A 20255-nucleotide genomic window follows, 5' to 3' on the forward strand; every position below is an offset into this window, starting at 1 on the left:
AATTGACGTAGTAAACTGGTCCGGAGAAATGAAGCCACTGCGGAAGTGCCTGAAGCCTGTATTCTCTGTACTGACCAGCAGGGGGCGACTCCACTAGTTGTTTCTATAAAATGACTCTACTTCCCACTTGATTTAATATCACGTCAGTTATAACATTTTGCTGGAGAGTTCATGGTTCAATCTCTACCTTCAAGCCTTCTTCAATACAACATGATGGTCATCTTGTAAATTATCGTCTCATCGAATAGACCATGAGGCAAAGGCAACTTTATTCACATAGCACATCTCACACACGCGGTAGACTCAATGTGCTTCGCATGAAAAACTTGTCTTTCAAGGAAATTACATAATAAAATAAAAATGAGAAAAGAATAGGAAATGTAAAAAGTTAAAAGGAGTCAAAAAAGGTTGGAGTTTATAAGTGCAATATAATTACGATTTAGCCGAAAGCCAAAACGACCATATGCTACCTTTTTAGTCTTAAAAGTGGTCAGAGTTGGGGCAAGTCTTAAAATCTCCAGGAAGTTTATTCCAGCCATTTGTTGCACAGTAACCAAATACTATTAATAATGCACCGTATACATTGGAGCGTTGATTCAGCGTGGGACTGACAGCTGGTATCGGCCAATCGGTGCACGGTTGCAGGTGAAGGTTAGTATTTTTTTTGCCCGCGGACGAAGGGGTGGTGTTAGTGGGTCGGACTGAGAGCTCGTCCACTGCGCGCCCGCCTACACCGGCAACCCAGCACCGATTGGACGCTTCCAGCTGGCACATCCTGAGATTTTAAAAAAAAGAAAAAGAAAGAAAGACGAGTTCAAGTGTTTGTTTGTTTGTTTGTAATAAAGGTCCTCTGAGCAAACGTGGTACATTTCAATACGTATGAGGCGAAAATCCAAACCAACTCTCTCCCAGAGTTCATATATAATTCAGTGAATTGACAATCAGCGAGGTAAACCTCGCGACCAGGAAGCTGTTTCCTTTTGCCATCCAGTCTGTTCGAGTTGCTGGATTTTCCCCCAGCTTGGAAAGCGTGTTGCCCCATTTCAGGTTGTGTGAAGGTCTCCCGCAGGTGCTCATTAGTATTGTTTACTTGCGAAACCCCAAAGGGGGGGCCGCGCTTTCGCTCTAATCATAGATTTTACAACACACCTTCTACACTCTGGCGCCATTTCTCCCACACATCTGTGATCTCGTGAGGAAATATTCCAGGTCAACATTTTTTGCAACAAACAATTTTTTTTCTGTACGGGAGCATAAACCTGAAGTTCAGATAAAACACAGCAATGTGGCATTACAGCGTTGCACGCATGCAGGTTTTCAAACAAGGCTGTGTGTGTGTGTGTGTGTGTGTGTGTGTGTGCGTGTGTGCGTGTGCTATAGGGTCAAGGTCCAGCAACCACAATATTGCATTCTGCATAAGATGTCATGGGATAAAAATCAATAACCTTCTTATTATGCCATGTCAAGAAGCCTCACGGCCTGAAGGTAAACCCATCGCAGCAACACCTTTTATTCAGAGCCAACATAGGAAACACAAAGATGGACGACACGGAGAGAAAAACAGTCAATTCAAGAGTCTGGGTGGATGCTTGTCCAGGACGTAAACCTGGGGGGTGGAAGCAGGGGGGCTCGCCCGTGGGGTTTTCTTCTAGTCTGATAATTCAGTCCTCAAGAATATAATTTTTTGAATAAGGAAAAACTGCAAATTGGGCAAGTTGTTTGAAAGGATTTGGTACTTCTTCATCAGTAGTAAGTCATCTGTAGACAGAAATCTTACTAAGTCACAAAGGCATTTTACTTTTACTTTTTTATTTGTAAATGGTTCATACTTTCCCAGAAGGCCATTGGTCAACGCTCCATTACCGAAGTCTTCCTGCTTGGCTATGGATTTAACTAAAAATGCCAAGTGATGTTGGAGAAGGACAAAACATTAAATACATTAATATTAGTTACTTGTTTCTAGTCGCTTAATCATTGGTAAATTACTAGTTAAAGCCCAAGAGAACATGTCAACTTATTTGCGGGTAGTCATTTTTCTAATCTGGGACGCCACAAAAAAATGATCAAGATATAACGCATCAGTTTTTGTCAGTGGGGGTCCCGGGCCTTGTTGACGAGGCTGAATAAAACTGTCTTTATGACGGGAGGTTTTGGTCTTGACAGACCTCAACCTCTTCGCGGAGGGTAGCATTTCGAAAAGTCTAACTATTCAAAATGTAACTATATTTACATATTCGTAACTATATTGAACTCGTTAAAATGTTGACGAAAAAACATTGGTGATTATACAAATATGAACACAGTTATCAACAATATATTCAATTTCTGTGAACAAGTTATTCTAAATATTACACACTGTAGCTGTAAATATAAATAAAATGCACAATGAAAAAATAAAAGGCCCTGGTTACAAATAAATGAAATTGACACCTTTAACTGTATTTTTATATTGTAATGATATGTTTCATGCTGCTTGAAGAATCCCCTGTACGTTGTAAACTGATGCAGTTTATTGCAAGGACCGCTACAAGAAATCTTTCCTGCCACATGCCATAAGAGTTTGCAACGCCTCAGCTCTATCTAAAAGACAGACTCTGGACTCTGTTTAAGCTAGACATAAATCATAAAACATATATCCATGTTACCATGTTCCTCTGCACACTACTGGTAACTGATGTACTACTGCACTATTTCCGCTGTTAATATTCCATATAAATTCCTTAAATGTATTATTCTTATTCTGTACATTTTTTTTGCAATTCGTATATTTTAAATTTATTTGTGTAGATATTGTATATATTTTTAGAGTGGTGCTGCGTGAACAGGCTGCTGTTACACCGGAATTTCCCAGCTTGGGATAAATAAAGTATCTATCTATCTATCTACATATCTATCTATCGACATATCTATCTATCGACATATCTATCTATCTATCTATTTACATATCTATCTATCTACATATATATTTATCTATCTATCTATCCATCTATCTATCTATCTGTCTGTGTTTCTCACCAGGGGATGTGTAATTTCCCACAGCACGTGAACGCCGCACGGGGCTAGAGCGCGGGGGACTCCTCCCCCTCCCCCTTGCCCCTCCTCCTTCCCTGTCGCTCGCGCCTCGCCAGCGCCGCCGCCGCGCGTGTGCCCGCCGGTGAGGGCGCGCGCACGGGGGGGGGGTCGTGTGGGAGGTTGTGCGCGCTCCTCGCTCTCTGACCCCAGTGGCGGCTCCGAGTCACTGCACCCCCGCCCCCCCCTCCCTCCGTCACACCGGGGCTGCCCCCCCCTCCCTCCCTCTGCCCGCTGTCTGTCAGTGTCTCTCTCCCTCCTCTCTCTCTCCCCCCGCCCCCCCTCCTCCTCCTCTCTCTCTCTCTCTCTCTCTTGTCTGGTTGCTGTCTACAGGAGCCAGCCGAGGTCCCGCCGGGTCGAAGGTTCTGCCCTACCCGCCCCAGACTGCCGCAACCCCCGCGACGGCCGCGTTCAGTGAACGAGCGAACCTGCCCCCCGCTTGCCGCCGCCGCCGCATGGACCCGCGTCCCTCCGCCGCTGCCGCCGCCGCCGCGTAGAGGGCGACCCCCGACCCGACACTCTTTCTCCGGCCAGATTTTTTTTTCCTTTTTTTTTCCCCTCCACACACGTCGAAGGTACAGCAACCTTTCCTCTTTGCTTCGGGAGGGAGGGAGGGAGGGGGGACACGGGGGAGGGAGAGGGAGGAATCCCTGACACAAAGCCGTCGCTCGAGAGGTGGAGGAGCCAGAGGTTAGCGCGGCGGAGCGGTGACACTGTGACCACCTCCAGGGTGCGTTCGATTACTATTCCTGGAGAGGAGTTCGCGATTGCACGGACCTTTTCTTCCTCTTTCCTTTTGCTTCTCCTTCCCTCTCTCTCTCTCTCTGTGTGTGTGTGTGTGTGTGTGTGTGTGTGTGTGATCATCTCTTGCAGCCAGTCCGTGTTACCGGGCGCGGAGCCTCACGTCGTGTTACAACGCACACACGGTACCAGAGATCAGGGTCAAATTCGTTCGCCTGCACCCCGACCGCTCACCGGGAGGAGCGGAGTTAGCTTCACGGTGTGTGAGAAACACGCGCTCTCTGTACGTTCACCGACAGGAGTGTGTGTGTGTGTGTGTGTGTTTGCACCCTCCTCGTTGCGGAAGTGCAAGGCTAACATTGTGCATAATAATATTTCATAATAATAATGATGCTAATAAAACATGATGGCCAGGGCAGGGTTAGCAGGCTAAGCTAGTTGCCGCTGCTGTAACATTAAGGTAGAGGCGAAAGGCAGGCGAGCTGCACACACACACACACACACACACACACACACACACACACACACAGAGCTTTTCAGCCTACATGTGCAAAAAAAAAGAATACCTTTTCCACTCAGCAGGGGAAGTACAGTAGTACAGTAGTAGTACTAAAGGTTTTTTATTTTGCCTCAGTAAAAAAGATTGCTGGGGTGTGTGTGTGTGTGTGTGTGTGTGTGTGCAAAATGCATCCAACAGAGCATCTTTTTAATTCTAGTTAAATTATCATTATTATGATTTTTTTATTTTTTTATGTGAAGGCCCAGTGAAAAATGTGCAAACTTGTTTCTGGTGCAGCGTGGATTCATTTTTGACTGTGTGTATGTGTGTGTGTGTGTGTGTGTGTGTGTGTGTAAAAGACTGCAGCAGCTTGAACTTTGTGTGGAAAACAAAAAGAGTTTACCTACCTTTTAAAAAAAGAAAAAAGAAAAAGAAATCTAGGCTGGCATAAATCTTTCAGACTTAAACTCATGGCACACGCCGTCGTCACACGGAGCAGCAGCAACCAGTTGACCCAGAAAACACAAATCAATTTGTGTGTGTGTGTGTGTGTGTGTGTGAAAATAGGGCATTTTTTTTAAACTTTAAATTGAGGCTTGTTCACTTTTTTAGACATATTCAACTGCAGGTCAAAACCAGTCACCACTGATTTCCCTCCAAAAGAGATTTGTAAAAATGAAGGGGGTCACTTTCTTTTTTCCCAGTTTCTCTCCTTCCCTCCTCTCTTCCTCCTCGTGGGCTCGCGGCTGCTGCATCAGGAGCTCTGCTATATAAAAGCCCGGCGAGCCCACAGTGGCCACTTTTTTACAATCAGTCAGGGAGGTCAGACAGGAGGGAAGCTCGGGGGTTGCAGGGGGAACAAGCCGCCCGGTGAGTGAGCCAGCTCCTGAAGATGGCACATGAGCTTACACTGCTTCTTTTCCCTTTCCAGAATCCGAAGGAGTGGAATTGCATTTTGTGTCGTTTTTTTTTTCTTCTTTTGCATAATCTTTGTATTTATTGTACCGTGTTACGAGAGCAGATTCCGCTGGCACATTGAATTGTGACTGGTTCGTCTTTGCAGCAGCAGGAGGCCTGGATCTTTGTTTCATATTTCGTGTGTGTGTGTGTTTTTCTTTTTCGTGTGGGGTGGGAGGTAAATCGTCAGCAGGGAAGCAGAACTCGTTTCATGCATGGGCTGTGAAGACATTTTCACGGTTTACATTATTGAAAGGCTTTGGAAGAATTTGATCACCAGCAGAGAGACGTGCAGCTTTTTATTCTATTCCGAGGTGTGTTTTAATTTTAAAACCGGCTGATGATGATGATGGTGATGGTGATGACGCCTCAGAGGCCGATGCCTGCGGTAATTTTTCTTTTACATTTATTAGTTTGAATTAAAAAACAAAAACCCACCGGTTTACGAGCAGCAGAGCAGCTATTAAAAATATAAAACGTGCCTTGTAGTAAACTAAGTAAACTGACGCTTTAACAGTTAAGTTTTTTTTTGAAAGGACAGATATGCGCAAACCTTTTAACAAGCCGTGTTTTATTATGGTTTTTATCTTGAGTAAAGCTGCCAATTGTGTTTTAAGTAGCAATTTCACGAGGGATGGTTTGACGAGGTGTTTACTTCTTCCAAAGTCGAAATGGTGGTACGACATTAAAAAAGGAACGGTTTCTTTTTCTGTTTGCGGAAATCTGCAGTTACCTATGTACAATGCAGACATGGATTCACCTGAATGTCGTGATTATGGATTATTAGATAAAAGAGCGGGACCTTCTCTGGATGTGTGTCTTTGCAGAGTCAGTCTCACTCTTCATCCCACTCTAAGGTGTTAGTTTTTTCCTTGTGCATTTCATTTTTGGCACAATTTTAAATGTACATAAATGTGATGAGGGGGAGGTTAAATGAAATCATTGCAGCCTTGTGGACCAGCAGCTGATGAGAGTGTGTGTGTGTGTCTCTCTCTCTCTCTCTCTCTCTGTGCTCCTGTCGGTGCAGCGTGTCGTGGTCGAGTTGGTCGGGCCGGGTCGCCGCTGCTGCTGCCGGGAGACTTCCCTGGGCTCGTTGAAGCGGCGCCGGAGGATGCCTGCTGCGCGGCTCGCTGCTGAATCCCGGTGAACGAGCCAACGAACGGAACGGAAAGGCGTCTCATGTCCAAACGGCGGAAGGATGGCTCATGGCAAAGCGACCGTCACGGTGGACGAGTACAGCTCCAACCCCACACAGGCCTTCACGCACTACAACATCAACCAGAGCCGCTTCCAACCTCCACACGTCCACATGTGAGTACACACACACACACACACGCACACGCACACACACACAATGATGCTCACACACACACTGGGTATCACCTGCCTTTAGTAAACTAAGATCAGGATAACCTGCAAAAAATGTTTTACCGGCATCAATACCTCCTCCTGCCTATTTTCAATCAAAAATCACATAAAGTGATGAATTTTTAAAAACTTTTTAATGCTTCAGGTCAAAGTTTCAATCAAATTTCATAAAGAATTTCTCATCCAGACACTGATAAGAAGCAGCTATGTGTGTTGACATCATGAGCTTGCAACAGGAAGCCAATCAGGAGCCGCTTTGATGCAGAGGCTTTGTTTATGCTCTGATGTAATTGGCCCAAGCTCGGAGAGGCTACGGTGGCCGGCGAGCACAAAAAGCCACGTGTGACGTTCCGTGAAATTGAATTATAACCGTTCAGAAACAATGTTTTTAAACGGTTAGCGTGGCAGGTTTTACAAACACAATCACGCAATCGTGAAAACAAAAACAAAAACTGTTCCATGGTTCTCACAGATTCGAAGGACAAGCAGGATGTTTGTCCTCCCCGCCGTGCGGCGGGCGGCCCGCGGCTCGCCGCTGCCGCTCGTCCACGGTCGTACGACGGGGCTCTGCTTTGGTTTGTGGTGCATGACCACTCTCTTGTTATTTATTTATCGGACCAGTTGCTTGGCGTTGCTCTTGTCTGATGCGGTTACGCTCTGCGTCTCATTAGTGGGTCAGAGCGCTGCGACCCGTCAGCCCTCGACATGCAAACACTCATCAGAGCGCCGCGTTGCTGTTTCATAATGTGCGGACAGAGTTTCAACGAGCGCCGAGCTGCGAGCAGCAGCAGCAGCAGCAGTGAGCTTGGTGTATTCTCCTCCTACTTGTGGCAGATTTGAGCTTCGGTTAAAAGATAAAATTCAAAAAAAAAGAAGCTTTGTCGCCGATTGTCGGTTGTGGTTGAGACAGTTTTGTAATCTCAGAGGGTAAAAAGTTCACCTGCATCAGAGACAGGAAGTGACTGACGAGAGAGAGTGTTTCCTTTGTAGTGTGGTGATGTTTAATTGAAATTTTATTCTTTGTCTGGTAAGTTTGGGTTTGATTTGGCTTTTTTTTTCTTTTTAGATGCATGCTTTTTTTATGTTTCTCTCTGCTGCAACAAATCAATGAAATATTTTGGGCAACATGAATGAAGTATGAAGCATGTTGGAGCTGATCGGATGCAGTGGAGAGAAACAAGTCGACACTGGAACAGGCAGCGTGGTGAAGGGAAAACAGAGCCCCGTGCTAACACCATGCGCTAATTACACAAGTGCCATTGTAGCCCTTTTGTTATGGAAAGATTTGACAGTAAAAGTTAAAGACAGTGCTGCCATCCTGACGTATAATTAAGTTGTTGAGGGCAAAACCACAGGTTCCATTGAAGAAAGCTAATCGGTGATATCACAGACTGTCACGTCAGGCACGTCCGCTTCCAAAGAAAAGATGCAAACAGTTTTTATTTTGGATTGACTGTTAAGGAAACTGTTTTTCTTTACCACGGGTTTAAAACTCTGCTGTCAGTCGCTCCAAAGATCCTGAAACACTTGGTGAGAAAGGGAAGAGTTAATAAAAACACGTTTTTTTTGGCCACGTAACTTAACATTTGTCTCGTTGCATGACAGACAGACAGACAGGTGGAAAAGATAGATGTACTGCACGATCCCAAACTGGGAAATTCCGGCTACAGTGGCAGGTATCAGTCACACAACAACACACCGTGCAAATATAAAAGATACAAGAGCTGCGAAACTGTACCAATTAAAGATGAGATTAGAGTTAAGTTAAGTTGTTTTTGTTTAACTGACGTTGACGGAAGACTCAGCTCAACGTGGCGTTCAGGTGTCAGGGAAATCTGCGTCGGCACCAAGGTGATCCAAGATGGCTGACGCTCCGAACTGGAGACTGAGACTAACGCCGATACATAAAAAGAGACGTTGTTGGAGATAAATCTCAAACCACCCGCACTGCTTTTTACTCTGGAGTAGAGCTGCAACAGTTGATCGATTAGTAATCGACTACTAAATTAATCGACAACTATTTTTGATTTATCGATTAATCGGTTCAAGTCAAAAATTCTCTATTTACTGGTTTCTTTGCTCCTCTGTGACAGTAAACTGAATATGTTTGGTGTGTGGACAAAACAAAACATCATCTTGGAGTTTTGGGAAACGCAATCGACATTTTTCACCATTTTATGACATTTTATGGACCAAACAACTCGTCGACTAATCGAGACGATAACCGACAGATTAAATTGATCGTGAAAACAATTGTTAGTTGCAGAACCAACTCTGGAGGTCACCAACATTTGTCAAACAAGTTGTTGTATGTTTTTCTCCTTCTTCCAGATATTGTTTACCTCAGACAATTCTGTCTGGACTCACACAGGGATTATTTTCTGGAGTTGGTCAAATTGTGGATTATGTGTAAGCACAACTAAATGGGACACCTCCCTCCCCCTCCCGGTGGTGGTTGGCAGCGCTCACGTTATTGTGCCACCGAGTTTCTTCCGTGGATTCCTCAGCTGTGTGCTGCCGCCCGGCGCAGCCGGTGTCTTGGCGGCCTGGGACGTGGAAAAGAGAGACAAGGCCACCGAGCTTCTTTGTGTCACGTCAGTCCCGTTTTTAACGGTCGACAGAGACGGCAATAAATCAGAACCGATGCTTTTCGGAAAGAGTCGAGTTTTTATTACTTTAAGAGGCTGAATATTCAAATAAAAAAGATATTTTCCACCTTTTTAAAGCCACGACAGAATGACCTGCGTCAGGTTCTATTGTTGCTGGTTTATTAGTATTTTTAACGCTGCTGTGACCGACGTCGACCGATTTATAAAATTTCCATTTCCCCCTGGGAAGATCTTGGCATGTTTTTTTATTATTCTCGACCTTCTTATTCTGCACCGGTTGACCACATGCAAAGTTCAGTGGGAAGAGCAGATAAGAAAACACCTTTCTTTGCAGGAAAAACGGAGAGCCATGAGCAAAGTGCGAATTAATTGATTTACGTGCCGCTTTAGAAGAAAAACCCTGAAAACGAGGGTTCCTACAAGCGGAGACGGTTTAGTTTCATCTCCCAGATGACGACAAACAGGAGCAGATTGCGCCGACGATGTTTGACTTCCTGCTGTAGCGGTTCATGAGGTTTATTTAGTAAAAGTCAGATAAGTCGTCGCGTCTGCTGCAGCCGTGAAAAAACGAAACACTCATCTTGTGTCTTCAGTCACAGACGCGGGTCAATTTCCCTGAAAACTTGGAACGAAATAATCAGCATAATGTTTTTTTTGTGTGTGTGTTTTTCGCCCATATCGCTCAGTCCTGCTGTTTCTTCCATCTTCACGGCGGTGTAGTTTTTGGAGGTGAAGACCCGGTAGGAAGGGGATGTGTTGAAGCCGCGGGGCCTCTCAGCAGATATGTGTTTGGATAAATACATTAGGCCGTTTCCTGGCTTCCACAGAGCCTGCAGTGTTTTACTTTGCCATTCTTAAACTCAGACTGGGAACCCTGGGATCACACACACACACACACACACACACACACACACACACAAGCCCATCCCCCCACGATGTTTAAGTGCTTATAGAATACGACCTCAGTTCTGGGAAAAGTAAAGGCTTGTTTAGATTTGAGAGATAATCATCCAACTTGTTCGTGGTTCCTCTCTCGCCACGCGCATTCGGCATTCGGACCTTAATAAAGTCGTTGCTTCTCTGAAAGCAAAAAGAAAGAGAGAGAGAAGGGAAATAAAAAAAGAAGTTAGGCAGTCGCCCGCCTTTTGAAATACTATCCGTGCTCTAATGGTCCCCCCCCCCCCCCCCCCCCCCCCCCCCCCCCTGCCCGCCCGCCCGCCCTCCCTTACACGGAATATTTAGATTTCTGTGATGGAGTACAGCACTACCTTTTGTGAGGCGTGCAACGGTATCGCTCTCTGACTGGCGTACGAAAACATTCTTGTATCGTGTGCACACGCTCCGACTGACAAACACACACACACACACACACACACACACAGAGACACACACTCACACACACACACACACACACACACACACACACACACACACACACACACAGAGACACACACTCGCACACACACACACACACACACACACACACACACACACACACACACACACACACACACACACACACACACACAGAGAGACACACACTCACACACAGCGGCGGTCACAGGCTAATGCTCAGGAACGTGACCCTGAAGTCAAAGTGGCCTTTCTTCAGAGCATGGGACGTCTCTCTCGCTCGCCGTCTGTCTGTCTGTGAGCGACAGACTCAGTCCAGCCCTGTTTATGTCTGGTTTATTTTCTCTGCGCCGTCTGTGTTTTGCTTTGTTTTTTCTCTTTCTCCCCGTCGGCCCCCTCCTCGCCGTCCTCGTCCTCGTCCTCGTCCTCACGTGAAATGAAATGCTCAGCAGCTTGGAACATATGCTTCCAGTTGGGACACTAATGGCTTCGGATCCAATTTGAGCAGGATCGAGGCCAGACTGTGGGAACACACAGACGCAGACAGACAAACTGACAGAGGGTTCAAAAAACGAAAAGAGAAAAGGCCGGAGAGCCGGGGGTGTTCTCCAGACTTTTGTGAGCCTTTTTAAATGGTTTGAAGACGTCTTGAATTTAAGGACTAAAGACTAAAGAAATGCCTCTAATCCTCTTATCTGACTCCAGAAAAAAAAGGTTGAGCAGTAAATCATATTTTGACTTTACAACAGTTGAACTTGAACGTTTTAATTTCCTGGGGCCTTGTAAAAAAAATCCTAGTCGGGCTGCAACTAATGATTATTTTTCATTATCAGTTTCTCTGCCAATTGTCTTTTTTTCCCCCTCATTTTTGATCCTTTAAATAACTTTTACCCAAGACGATGTCTCCAGATTGTCTGTCATGTCCTGCCAACAAGTCCCAACACTGACAGATATTCAGCTTCATGTTAAGTAATAACAGGAAACAGGGGAAAAGAAGAGGCAGATGTCGTGAAACTTTGCTTGATAGATGACAGTCAGTCATCAAATTTACTATTTTTTACTGAGAAATTCTTGACGGCTGTTTCCAGAGAAACATGGTGTTTATCAAGTCCACCACGTAAGAAGGGACGATGCTATTGGTTGATCGTGATCGCAGATGTGTTGGCATTTCTCACCTCCATGACTTGGCGCCCTCGGAGTGCTAATTTAATTAATTTCCACCGGAAGTGTTCACCGTGCAGGACGACAGAACCGCGTTAGTGGAGGAAGTCGGTGTCGTCACAGTTGTGATCTGATTTCAACAACAATATTTCTCCATTCGAAATGGTAATAATACACAAAAGTCAAAACTTTGACCCATATTCCTCACATTCCATGTGGACGGATGCATCTCAAAATGTGATCAGAAAACGTCATTTAAAGGGGCAGTAAGCGATTTTTTCGGCGCGCACACAGAACTGACAGCGAGCGGACCGAGAGGAAATATTCACAGATTATTATAAAACATGTTTTGCTTAAGAATTGCTTACTGCCCCTTTAAGTATTTTTCGTGTTTATGGAGTTTGTTTTTTCATCTGTGTGGGTTTAAATGTCCCCAAAGTGGTCACCAATTAGCATTGAGATTCTCCCAAAGTCGCTGGTGTTTGTGTCGGAAAGAAAGTGCCAAATATTTTGGGTTTTATTCGTGCAATTTTTGCCGCGGGGTTATTTCCGAGTCGGTTCTCTCACCGACTCGGACGTCAGTGACTTTGGGCAAATCTCAACGCTACCTCTCTTTCGCGATGTCGCGTCACACGAATATTTCGCTCACGTTCAAATATTTCAGCTCCAGTGAGTGAAGCAAATGATGCACGTTTTTGCGTCGCGCCTGAGCGAGTGATGTCGTGAATAAGAATGAAACCCCCAGGGACTCTGCTGGGTTATGAGTTAAGTAACTGTTGGCTGGAACAGTGCGGCCCCTCGTCAGCCCAATCGGAGTTGAGTATTTCCCCTGATCATCCCGTTATATGTGTCTAACGACTCACGTGTAAACACAGAGGGATCCCTCTTCCGTACAACATAGTGTTAAATGTTCTTTTCCCTTTTTACAGTGTTATTTATTCACTGAGAAAGAGAAAAAAAAAACATAATTCACTCTAGACACCTATGCTCAATACATTCATTTTAATCCTGGGAAATGAAAATTCTTTAACACCACCCCCCCACCCCTCCAAAAAATTCCACATCTAACAAACTCCTTCTCTTCCAGATGCCTTGTTAATTATTCCCGCCCTCTGAATAATTGAGGAGCTCATAAATATGAATCATTTTATGACTCCGCCGCCTGCATCCACACACACACACACACACATACACACACACACGCTTGCACACATGCACACACACACACACACACACACACACATACACACACACACACACGCACGCACACGCACACAAACGTACGTGGATATTCCGACCCAAGCTGGCGAAGGAGAATCGCCACCAGAAGAACACGGCCCTCACACATTCATCTTAACACCGCGCCGTGTTTTTTTTATTAATGAACTCCTTGTGGACTCTTTTTTTGCAATGTGCCTTACTTCCGTTTTCGTAAATGCGGTCGAGGGGGAAATTGTTTTGGAGTTATGAATTTTATAAGGACGTGTTCCTCGCCGCAGCCCCAGTTTCACAGCAGTGAGCGTGTGCAGGGGGAAGTGGGTTTTACTTGGCGATCAGAGTCACATGACAGGGGAAGTCGGTCGAGTTGCCTCGGAGGATCTGTCCTAACGGGCGTCTTGTCCAATTTCCTTGTATCTTGTTATGGAAAACAAGCCGAACCTTGTTTGTGCGAACTCTTCAGCAGCCGGATGTCACTCTGTGCTTCTATAATTACCAATTTAGCCAACGGCTGATTTAAAACTCGCTGCGTTGTCTGATTTTGCCCAGTGACATCATCAGAAGTGTCAAGAAACAAGAGAACGCTGAACGTTTTTCGAGCAGATCAACGTATGATATTCAAGCTTTTTGATTTTTTTTTTTTTGAGGTGTCAATGCTCCGCTTTTCACATTTTTGCTAAATATGGTCATCGCCGATATAAATAACCCCCGTTTGGCTTGAATTTAAGAACATACAACTATTGAATTCCATGTGTTTGAGCCTGAACATTTGTTTTTACTCTTGCATGTTGCCGAGTTTCTCACAGTAGCAGGGGCCCGTACGAAGCCTCGTCTTCACTGGTGCTGTTTTGCCGTACTTGTTGCAACACAGTGGTTTTTTATATTAGTTTTGCGGTGAAGCTTAAAAGCTGAAGGTTAACTCCGACCCGGATCTGTTCCTGTTTGTGGTTTTTATCTCCAGATGACAGATCCACTTTTAGAAAAAGAACTAAAACACGCTGAGGTTTTTTTTGTTCTGTAGCTTTTGTCTGGTGTGTGTGTGTGTGTGCGTGTGCGCGAGTGTGTGTGCGTGCGTGTGTGCGAGTGATACAGATTCTTTGATGGACTGTTCTCTGCTGCGGCTGCTTCCCCTCCACCTTTTATGTTTGGATCACATGGGTTGTGATTGGTCTGTTGTACTGGAAGCACTTTGTTGAAGCCCGGGTTTCAGTCCCTTTAATCTCCATCCGCATCTTCGATTTTTTTTCCTCCATTGATTTTAAACCGGTCAAATAAGTTTGGAAAAACAAGCCAGACTGTCGGGTTGTTGTTGGTTTTTTTCTTAGGCAGGATAAAGGTTTCTGTGCCAGTAAATAAATACATAAATTCAGCTAGGCAGGTTGTTGTAGGTCTTAAATAGACTTTTCTTGATTCAAATCACTCATTTTAGGTGAACCTTGCAACTTTTATCACATTTTGTCCGAACGGATATGTCAAAAGCTAAATTACCTCCCTTTCCAAACGTCTAGTGTCTGACTGAATGAGGAAATGAAAAAACAATTAATTCAGATTTTTAAGGCCATTGCTTATACCACGGTAAGATTCTTTTGTGGGAATTGAATATGAGCCAGTGTCACGGGAAAAATATGAGTTTTCATCAATGGTGCATAGTTAAGAAAGAATAGTGCGGCCTCAATGTTTACCTGCACAAGCACCAGTTCACGGAGGAGCAGCAGCAGCAGCAGCAGCAGCGGCAGCGGCGGCAGTCGGGCTCCAGCTCCCCGGAGAACAAAGAGCCAGTCCCGTTTCGTGACCCTTTGCCTTTCTTGTTTGTCTGCTGCTGCTCGTGGGCGGGAGTGCGGGGGGCTTTTGTAACAGGAGAACCCTTGATTAAGTTCCCTCTCCACCCCCTGACCTGCTGCTGGAGCCCGGTGGTGGTGGTGGTGGTAGGAGGAGAGGGGGTTAAGTGACAGTTGACATTGGACAGGTTCTGCCGTTTTTTGAGATTTTGAAGGCCCTTTTGATGTCTTTGAGATTACGGCCTCGGAACCTGGCATCGCAGGGCACCATCTCCTGATGATGTCATTTCCCCGCTTTTTTAGTCTCGCGTAGCCCGACACAATCTCCACGGTGTCAGCGGTCCGGAGCACGGTCTGGCTGCTGCACCTTTTATCTTTCTGCTATAGGAGGAGCTTTTTTTGTATTTCTTCAGACAAACAAGAGTCATTTTGGGTGTTGCCAAACCCGGGATGCAGCGGAAGTGCCCCTGCAAAAATGGGTGTTGGTAATGGGGGCCTTGTATTAGTGAACCATCCAAAATGACAGATTCCTTGCAAAGAAAAAGACAAGCAGACTGCGGGTATACACAATCCAACTGTTCGTCAAAACCTCACGTTTCCAGGGTGAAGGCTGCTAGCTTGCAGGCTGTTGTCGTGTGTGGATTTTGAAGGGGAAGGAGATTGCGGTGTGAGGCGCTTGTCCCACGACAGACCCACAGTCTACATCCGCCCCGTCGGACCACTTCACCTTCTTCCTTCACCTAACTCCTGACGGAAGCCTGTATACTTAGACGTTCCTTTTTCCTTTCGATATGGTGTGCAGAGAAGTTGCTAACTTCCTTCTGCGACATAAAAGCTCTGATCCATCGACGACTGGATTCCATAAGATCTCTGAGGGTGTCCTGTGGCATCACCAAGACGTCCGCAAGGGTGTTGAATCAGGAGCAACTGGACTTAGGTACGAAGACTTTTCACCAACAACTAGTTCAGGACTAGAAGAAACCTCTAGAGATGATGAGAGCTGAAACGTCTTCAAGAAACTACAACCGAGTCCAGTTGCTCCTGATTCAACACCCTTGTGGTTAAGACTATGACACCGATGATTGAGAATCTCCACAGACGTCGCACAGATGCGCGATTCGATGGAGATCTTGCAAAACCTGGAAGCCAAGTCAACATCTTCACTTATTTGGGCTCCACACGCAACATCAACGGGTGATTCACCAATTCACATTTGTCCTTCTTGGACCACTTTGGTTGGTACTGACCAGGGCGAACTGGGAACACCAGACAAGACCAGCTGTTGTAGGCGATCTACACGAGTGATGTTGTCTATCCATCACCGGTTGGTCCATGTCAAAGTGACTCGGATCCTGACGCTCGCCCATTTTTCCAGCTTCCGAGACATCAAACTTCAAGAAGTTGCCTGATGTATCCCTGTGACGTCGGTGGATTTCACTCTGTGGCCGATCGGTGCATTTACACGATTCTCTACAAACTTGTTGTCGTATTTAACAAAATACGTCTTAAACGTAAAAAAAAAAGCAACTGCACACGACTTTTGCCAGATTGTTATTTTTCTCTGTACGTGTTTGACTTTTAAGAGTGAGCAAACAAGATTTTAAATCTGTTCCAGAGCAGCTCACAAACGTGCCATCAAAATTCCGTGAGAAGATCTTCAAAAAGCACGATTATCTTTTGGGGTTTCAGTTCTTTTACTGGATCTTGACATCAGCGTTTTTTTCCCAGAAAACGTGTCTGAGGAGAAACTACAAAAAACGAAATGCTACCGTACAAAACACGTCCATGGAGACATCGATACTTGTTAACCTTCACTTGTCGCAGTGCTGCAAAGTCCAGATGTCATGCCCCCCCCCCGTTCTTTGTTTATAGCTGTCCTGTCTGCGCAGGTGAATATTACTTTTCCAGTTTTTTTTTTCCCCGTCCTCCACTTGGTGCCCATCTCCTCAGTCCTCCTCCCATCTTTCCCGCAGCCAGGCAGACTGTCAGCAGCACAATTAAGGGCTGAGCCATAATGAAAGGGGCATTAGCAGAAGCAATTTATTTCCCAGCGCAGCGCCGGAAGGTTTTCTCCGGCGCTGATATTACAGCGCAGGCTTTGTGTGCTCGTCCTCGGCTATTATGGAGGAAGAAACAGGACGAGGGACGCACCCTGCCTGAACAAATGGGGTGGGGGGGGGGTTGCGATTAAGACAAAAGACCGTCTTATTTTCTTAAAAAAATCTATTCACCTTTGAATGTTTTTAAAGGCCGTCGTCTTGTGTATCATGTCTTTTGTGGGTTGCCATCATTCTGCATCGTTGTGGCTTTTCCCCCGTTCTCTGCTCGTCTCCCACCTTTGCCTCGTTCTCCACTCCCATGTGCGCCCCCTCCCCCTCCCCCTCCCCCTCCCCCTCCCGCCACCACCAACCCCCTCTCCGTTATTCCTGTGTTCATTTTGTTCCTCTGAAGTTTATTGAATTAGCGCAGACAGCTGAAACGCAGAAGATAAGAGAGGCGCTCGCTCCCTGCTCCTCTCAGAGAAATGGTATTGCACGGTGGATGAGTGAGCGGAGTGTGTGTGTGTGTGTGTGTGTGTGTGTGTGTGTGTGTGTGTGTGTGTGTGTGTGTGTGTGTGTGTGTGTGTGTGTGTGTGTGTGTGTGTGTGTGTGTGTGTGTGTGTGTGTGTGTGTGTGTGTGTGTGTGTGTGTGTGTGTGTGTGGGGGGGAGGGGAACTGATGCAGAGGTTACAGAAAGAGGAAACGGGGAGCATTGTGTTTTGATGTTTTCTCCTGAAAGAATCTGTGAACTCAGTATTTTTGTCTTCTCTTCTCAGTGCAGTGGACAAACGGACGTCACATTTTCATCTGACGGTCTCTGTTGTGAATTTTGAACGAGGTGCTACTGAAGTGTACAGGTGCATTTATACTCTTTTATCAGCTGCTGGGATTTGAGTTCTCGTCATGGAAGGTGTGCTTCGGGAGGAAACAGCTCTTCCTGCTCAGTCCAACAAAACGGATTCAAGTCACTCTGAATCTTTAACTTATCCGTATCTGATTGTCTGCATTTCAATATTTGGCGTAAACTGTTGAAGAGGTGAAGAAGAGCACTGATTATTTTTCTCCGTTTTTACATCAAAGCTCAATTCATTTTAAAACCCTGGAAAACATCAGACGATGCAACAAATGTTTTTTAGTTGATAGATTAATAAGTCATGTCAGAAATGGTGATAACTTCTCCATAAAGGATCAGTCATCAGACTAAGACTTTCAAGCAATAAAAACACTTATTTTTTTCAGTGGGAGCATCACGCTGCACCACAAACTGGGAGTGTATGAAACCACGCATGGACGAAATCAGCTTTAGTTGCCACTGGTGTCCTCGTCATTGATGAGAAATCATTAGCAGGGAAACTCCATTAAGAAATAAAAGGAGCAGGAAGGAGAGAGGAGGAGGAGGAGGAGGAGGAGGAGGAGGAGGAGCTGCAGGCTAATCCTCCGGCAGCAGGTGGCGGCAGGTATGAAAGGGATGGAGACACAGAACAGCGAACTGTGAGTGACATGTAGTTCTGTCTGGGACAAGTGGGCAGCTCGGAGGTCGTTGACCCTATTAACCCTGTCAAGACTTGGAGGGGATGAGGGGGGTCAACCCTGCCGTAATATGCTAATATTAACACCGTAAAGCTGTTTTTAGACACGGGTCTGCCGCTCACACAAGAACGCAGCAGGAGATTGTCCGAGTCAAGACACGTTCATCCCAGAGCTGCAACAGTTTAAAAATGAAAGTATAAGTAATGGACTACTAAGTTAACTGCCAACTATTTTGATGATCGATTAATTGGTTCAAGTAGCTCTTGACTTGGAAAAGTCAAAGTTCTCTGATTTCAGCTTCTCAAATATGAATATTTTCTGGTTTCTTTGCTCCTCTGTGACAGTGAACTGAATATCTTTGGTGTGTGGACGAAAACAAAACATCATGGGGGTTTTGGGAAACATGATTGACATTTTTCACATTTTTATGACATTTTATGGACCAAACAACTAATCGATTGGTAGAGAAATGAATCAACAGACAAATCGATAACGAAGATAATCGTTAGTTGCAGCCCTAGTTCAAATCATTGTTTTTTTTTATTTATTTCCAGTGAGAAATCTGCTCATTTTTGTTTCTATTTCAAAAAAATTGTCCTCCAAGTTTACTTGAAACTTGGAGGACAATGTTACAGTTGCTGACCTCAGCACACCCAAACACATCGCTTAAAAGTTTTCTTAAGTTTTACTGTTGTAGCCCGTGAGTCGATGTACATGACTGAGAAAGAGGTGTTCCATGTGGTTCGGTCTTAAGGATTTTTCCAGCCTCACCTGACCATTTCCTTGAATCCATCGCTTAAATAATAAATCACAGATTTCACTAAATCACTGAGAGATTACATCTCTGCGGTCAGGTCTATCAATACATGTATTATATTAAGTAATCTTTTGCGGTGATTAGACGACTGCGTCTTAAACGGAACCAAACACTGAAATGTTGGAGAGGAGCTTTGTTCTTCTTCAGCCGGACAGTTTTTTGGCCCTGGGGAGAGAAAAAACAACTTCACAATCAATCACAGTGATTATGTGGCGTTCCTCTTTTTAAAGTGGGCCCGAGGAGTCTGAGGGCGACGGAGACGGCGACCTCCTTATCTGCTGCGAGCCGAGTGTCGTGTTTGAAGAAGCAAGCTCGGCTTGAACTCTGACCCCATTGCGCTTGTGTGTTTTTCCAAAAGGCCACGGAGCCAAGTGCGCTCCGTCAAAAGAAATATCCTCCCACAGGCATCAGAGCGCTCTCCTCCCTTCCTCCCTCCCTCGCACTCTGAGTTTTTACTTCTTGACACATGGAACCAGCAGCTGTGTGGGTTTAATACAGCAGTTCCAGGAGTCTGTTGTGTTTTCACATCTCCGATGTGTAGTTTTCGGATTCTGCAAGCGAGCATGCCAGATTTATTTTGACGTTGATATTACAAATGTGCCATCAAAGGGGCAGTAAGCGATTTTGGAGAAAGGTTGTTTGTTGTTGCTTTTTTTTTTTACGGCGCTGGTCGTGGGCTCGAACCTACAGCCTCGGGTACGGGAGGCGGACGCGCCAACCGCGAGGCCAAAACCCCTGAGTCGTGGCGTTTGTCACATCTCGTAAGGTGTCGGGGAGTGATGTGCAGCCCACACCATTTGTTCTTTGTTTTCAATTTGACAGAGCCAGGAGTCACAGAACCGACAGCTAGCGGCACCGTGAGGAAACGTTTGCAGAATTTGACTCAAAGTGTATTGGATTAAATTCACTTACTGCCCCTTTAATGGGGGCTTGATGGTATTTTATGGTATTACTGCGCGTTTCGAATGTTTCTAATCACAACGTAAGATCATAAGGAAGTTACGATGAAAGTTCCATCATCTGCCACATTTTGTGACTGGAGATGTTTCCGATAACATTTTTCCCTTCCCGGCATCGATTCCGATACCTGGACTTTTGCAAATCAGCCGATGCCAG

The 20255-nt window shown here is 45.4% G+C and overlaps 1 protein-coding gene across 4 annotated transcripts in view; it reads left to right on the forward strand.

Annotated features, from left to right (window-relative positions):
* Positions 1 to 3358: 3358 nt before the first annotated feature.
* Positions 3359 to 20255, forward strand: part of mpped2a (metallophosphoesterase domain containing 2a) — a 65465-nt gene continuing 48568 nt past the window's right edge. Inside the window, exons 1-2 of one of the 4 annotated variants that reach the window (XM_035628463.2) lie at positions 3359 to 3644; positions 6294 to 6577. In XM_035628463.2, the coding sequence (XP_035484356.1) occupies positions 6465 to 6577 (113 nt within the window). In that variant the 5' untranslated portion in view covers positions 3359 to 3644; positions 6294 to 6464. Of the gene's footprint in view, positions 3645 to 3778; positions 3800 to 3867; positions 4070 to 5031; positions 5180 to 6293; positions 6578 to 20255 lie in introns of those variants that run through there. The other 3 variants (XM_035628467.2, XM_035628466.2, XM_035628465.2) reach the window with 3 other exon arrangements.

Source organism: Scophthalmus maximus, chromosome 4 (assembly GCF_022379125.1).
Source record: "Scophthalmus maximus strain ysfricsl-2021 chromosome 4, ASM2237912v1, whole genome shotgun sequence".
NCBI lineage: Eukaryota > Metazoa > Chordata > Actinopteri > Pleuronectiformes > Scophthalmidae > Scophthalmus > Scophthalmus maximus.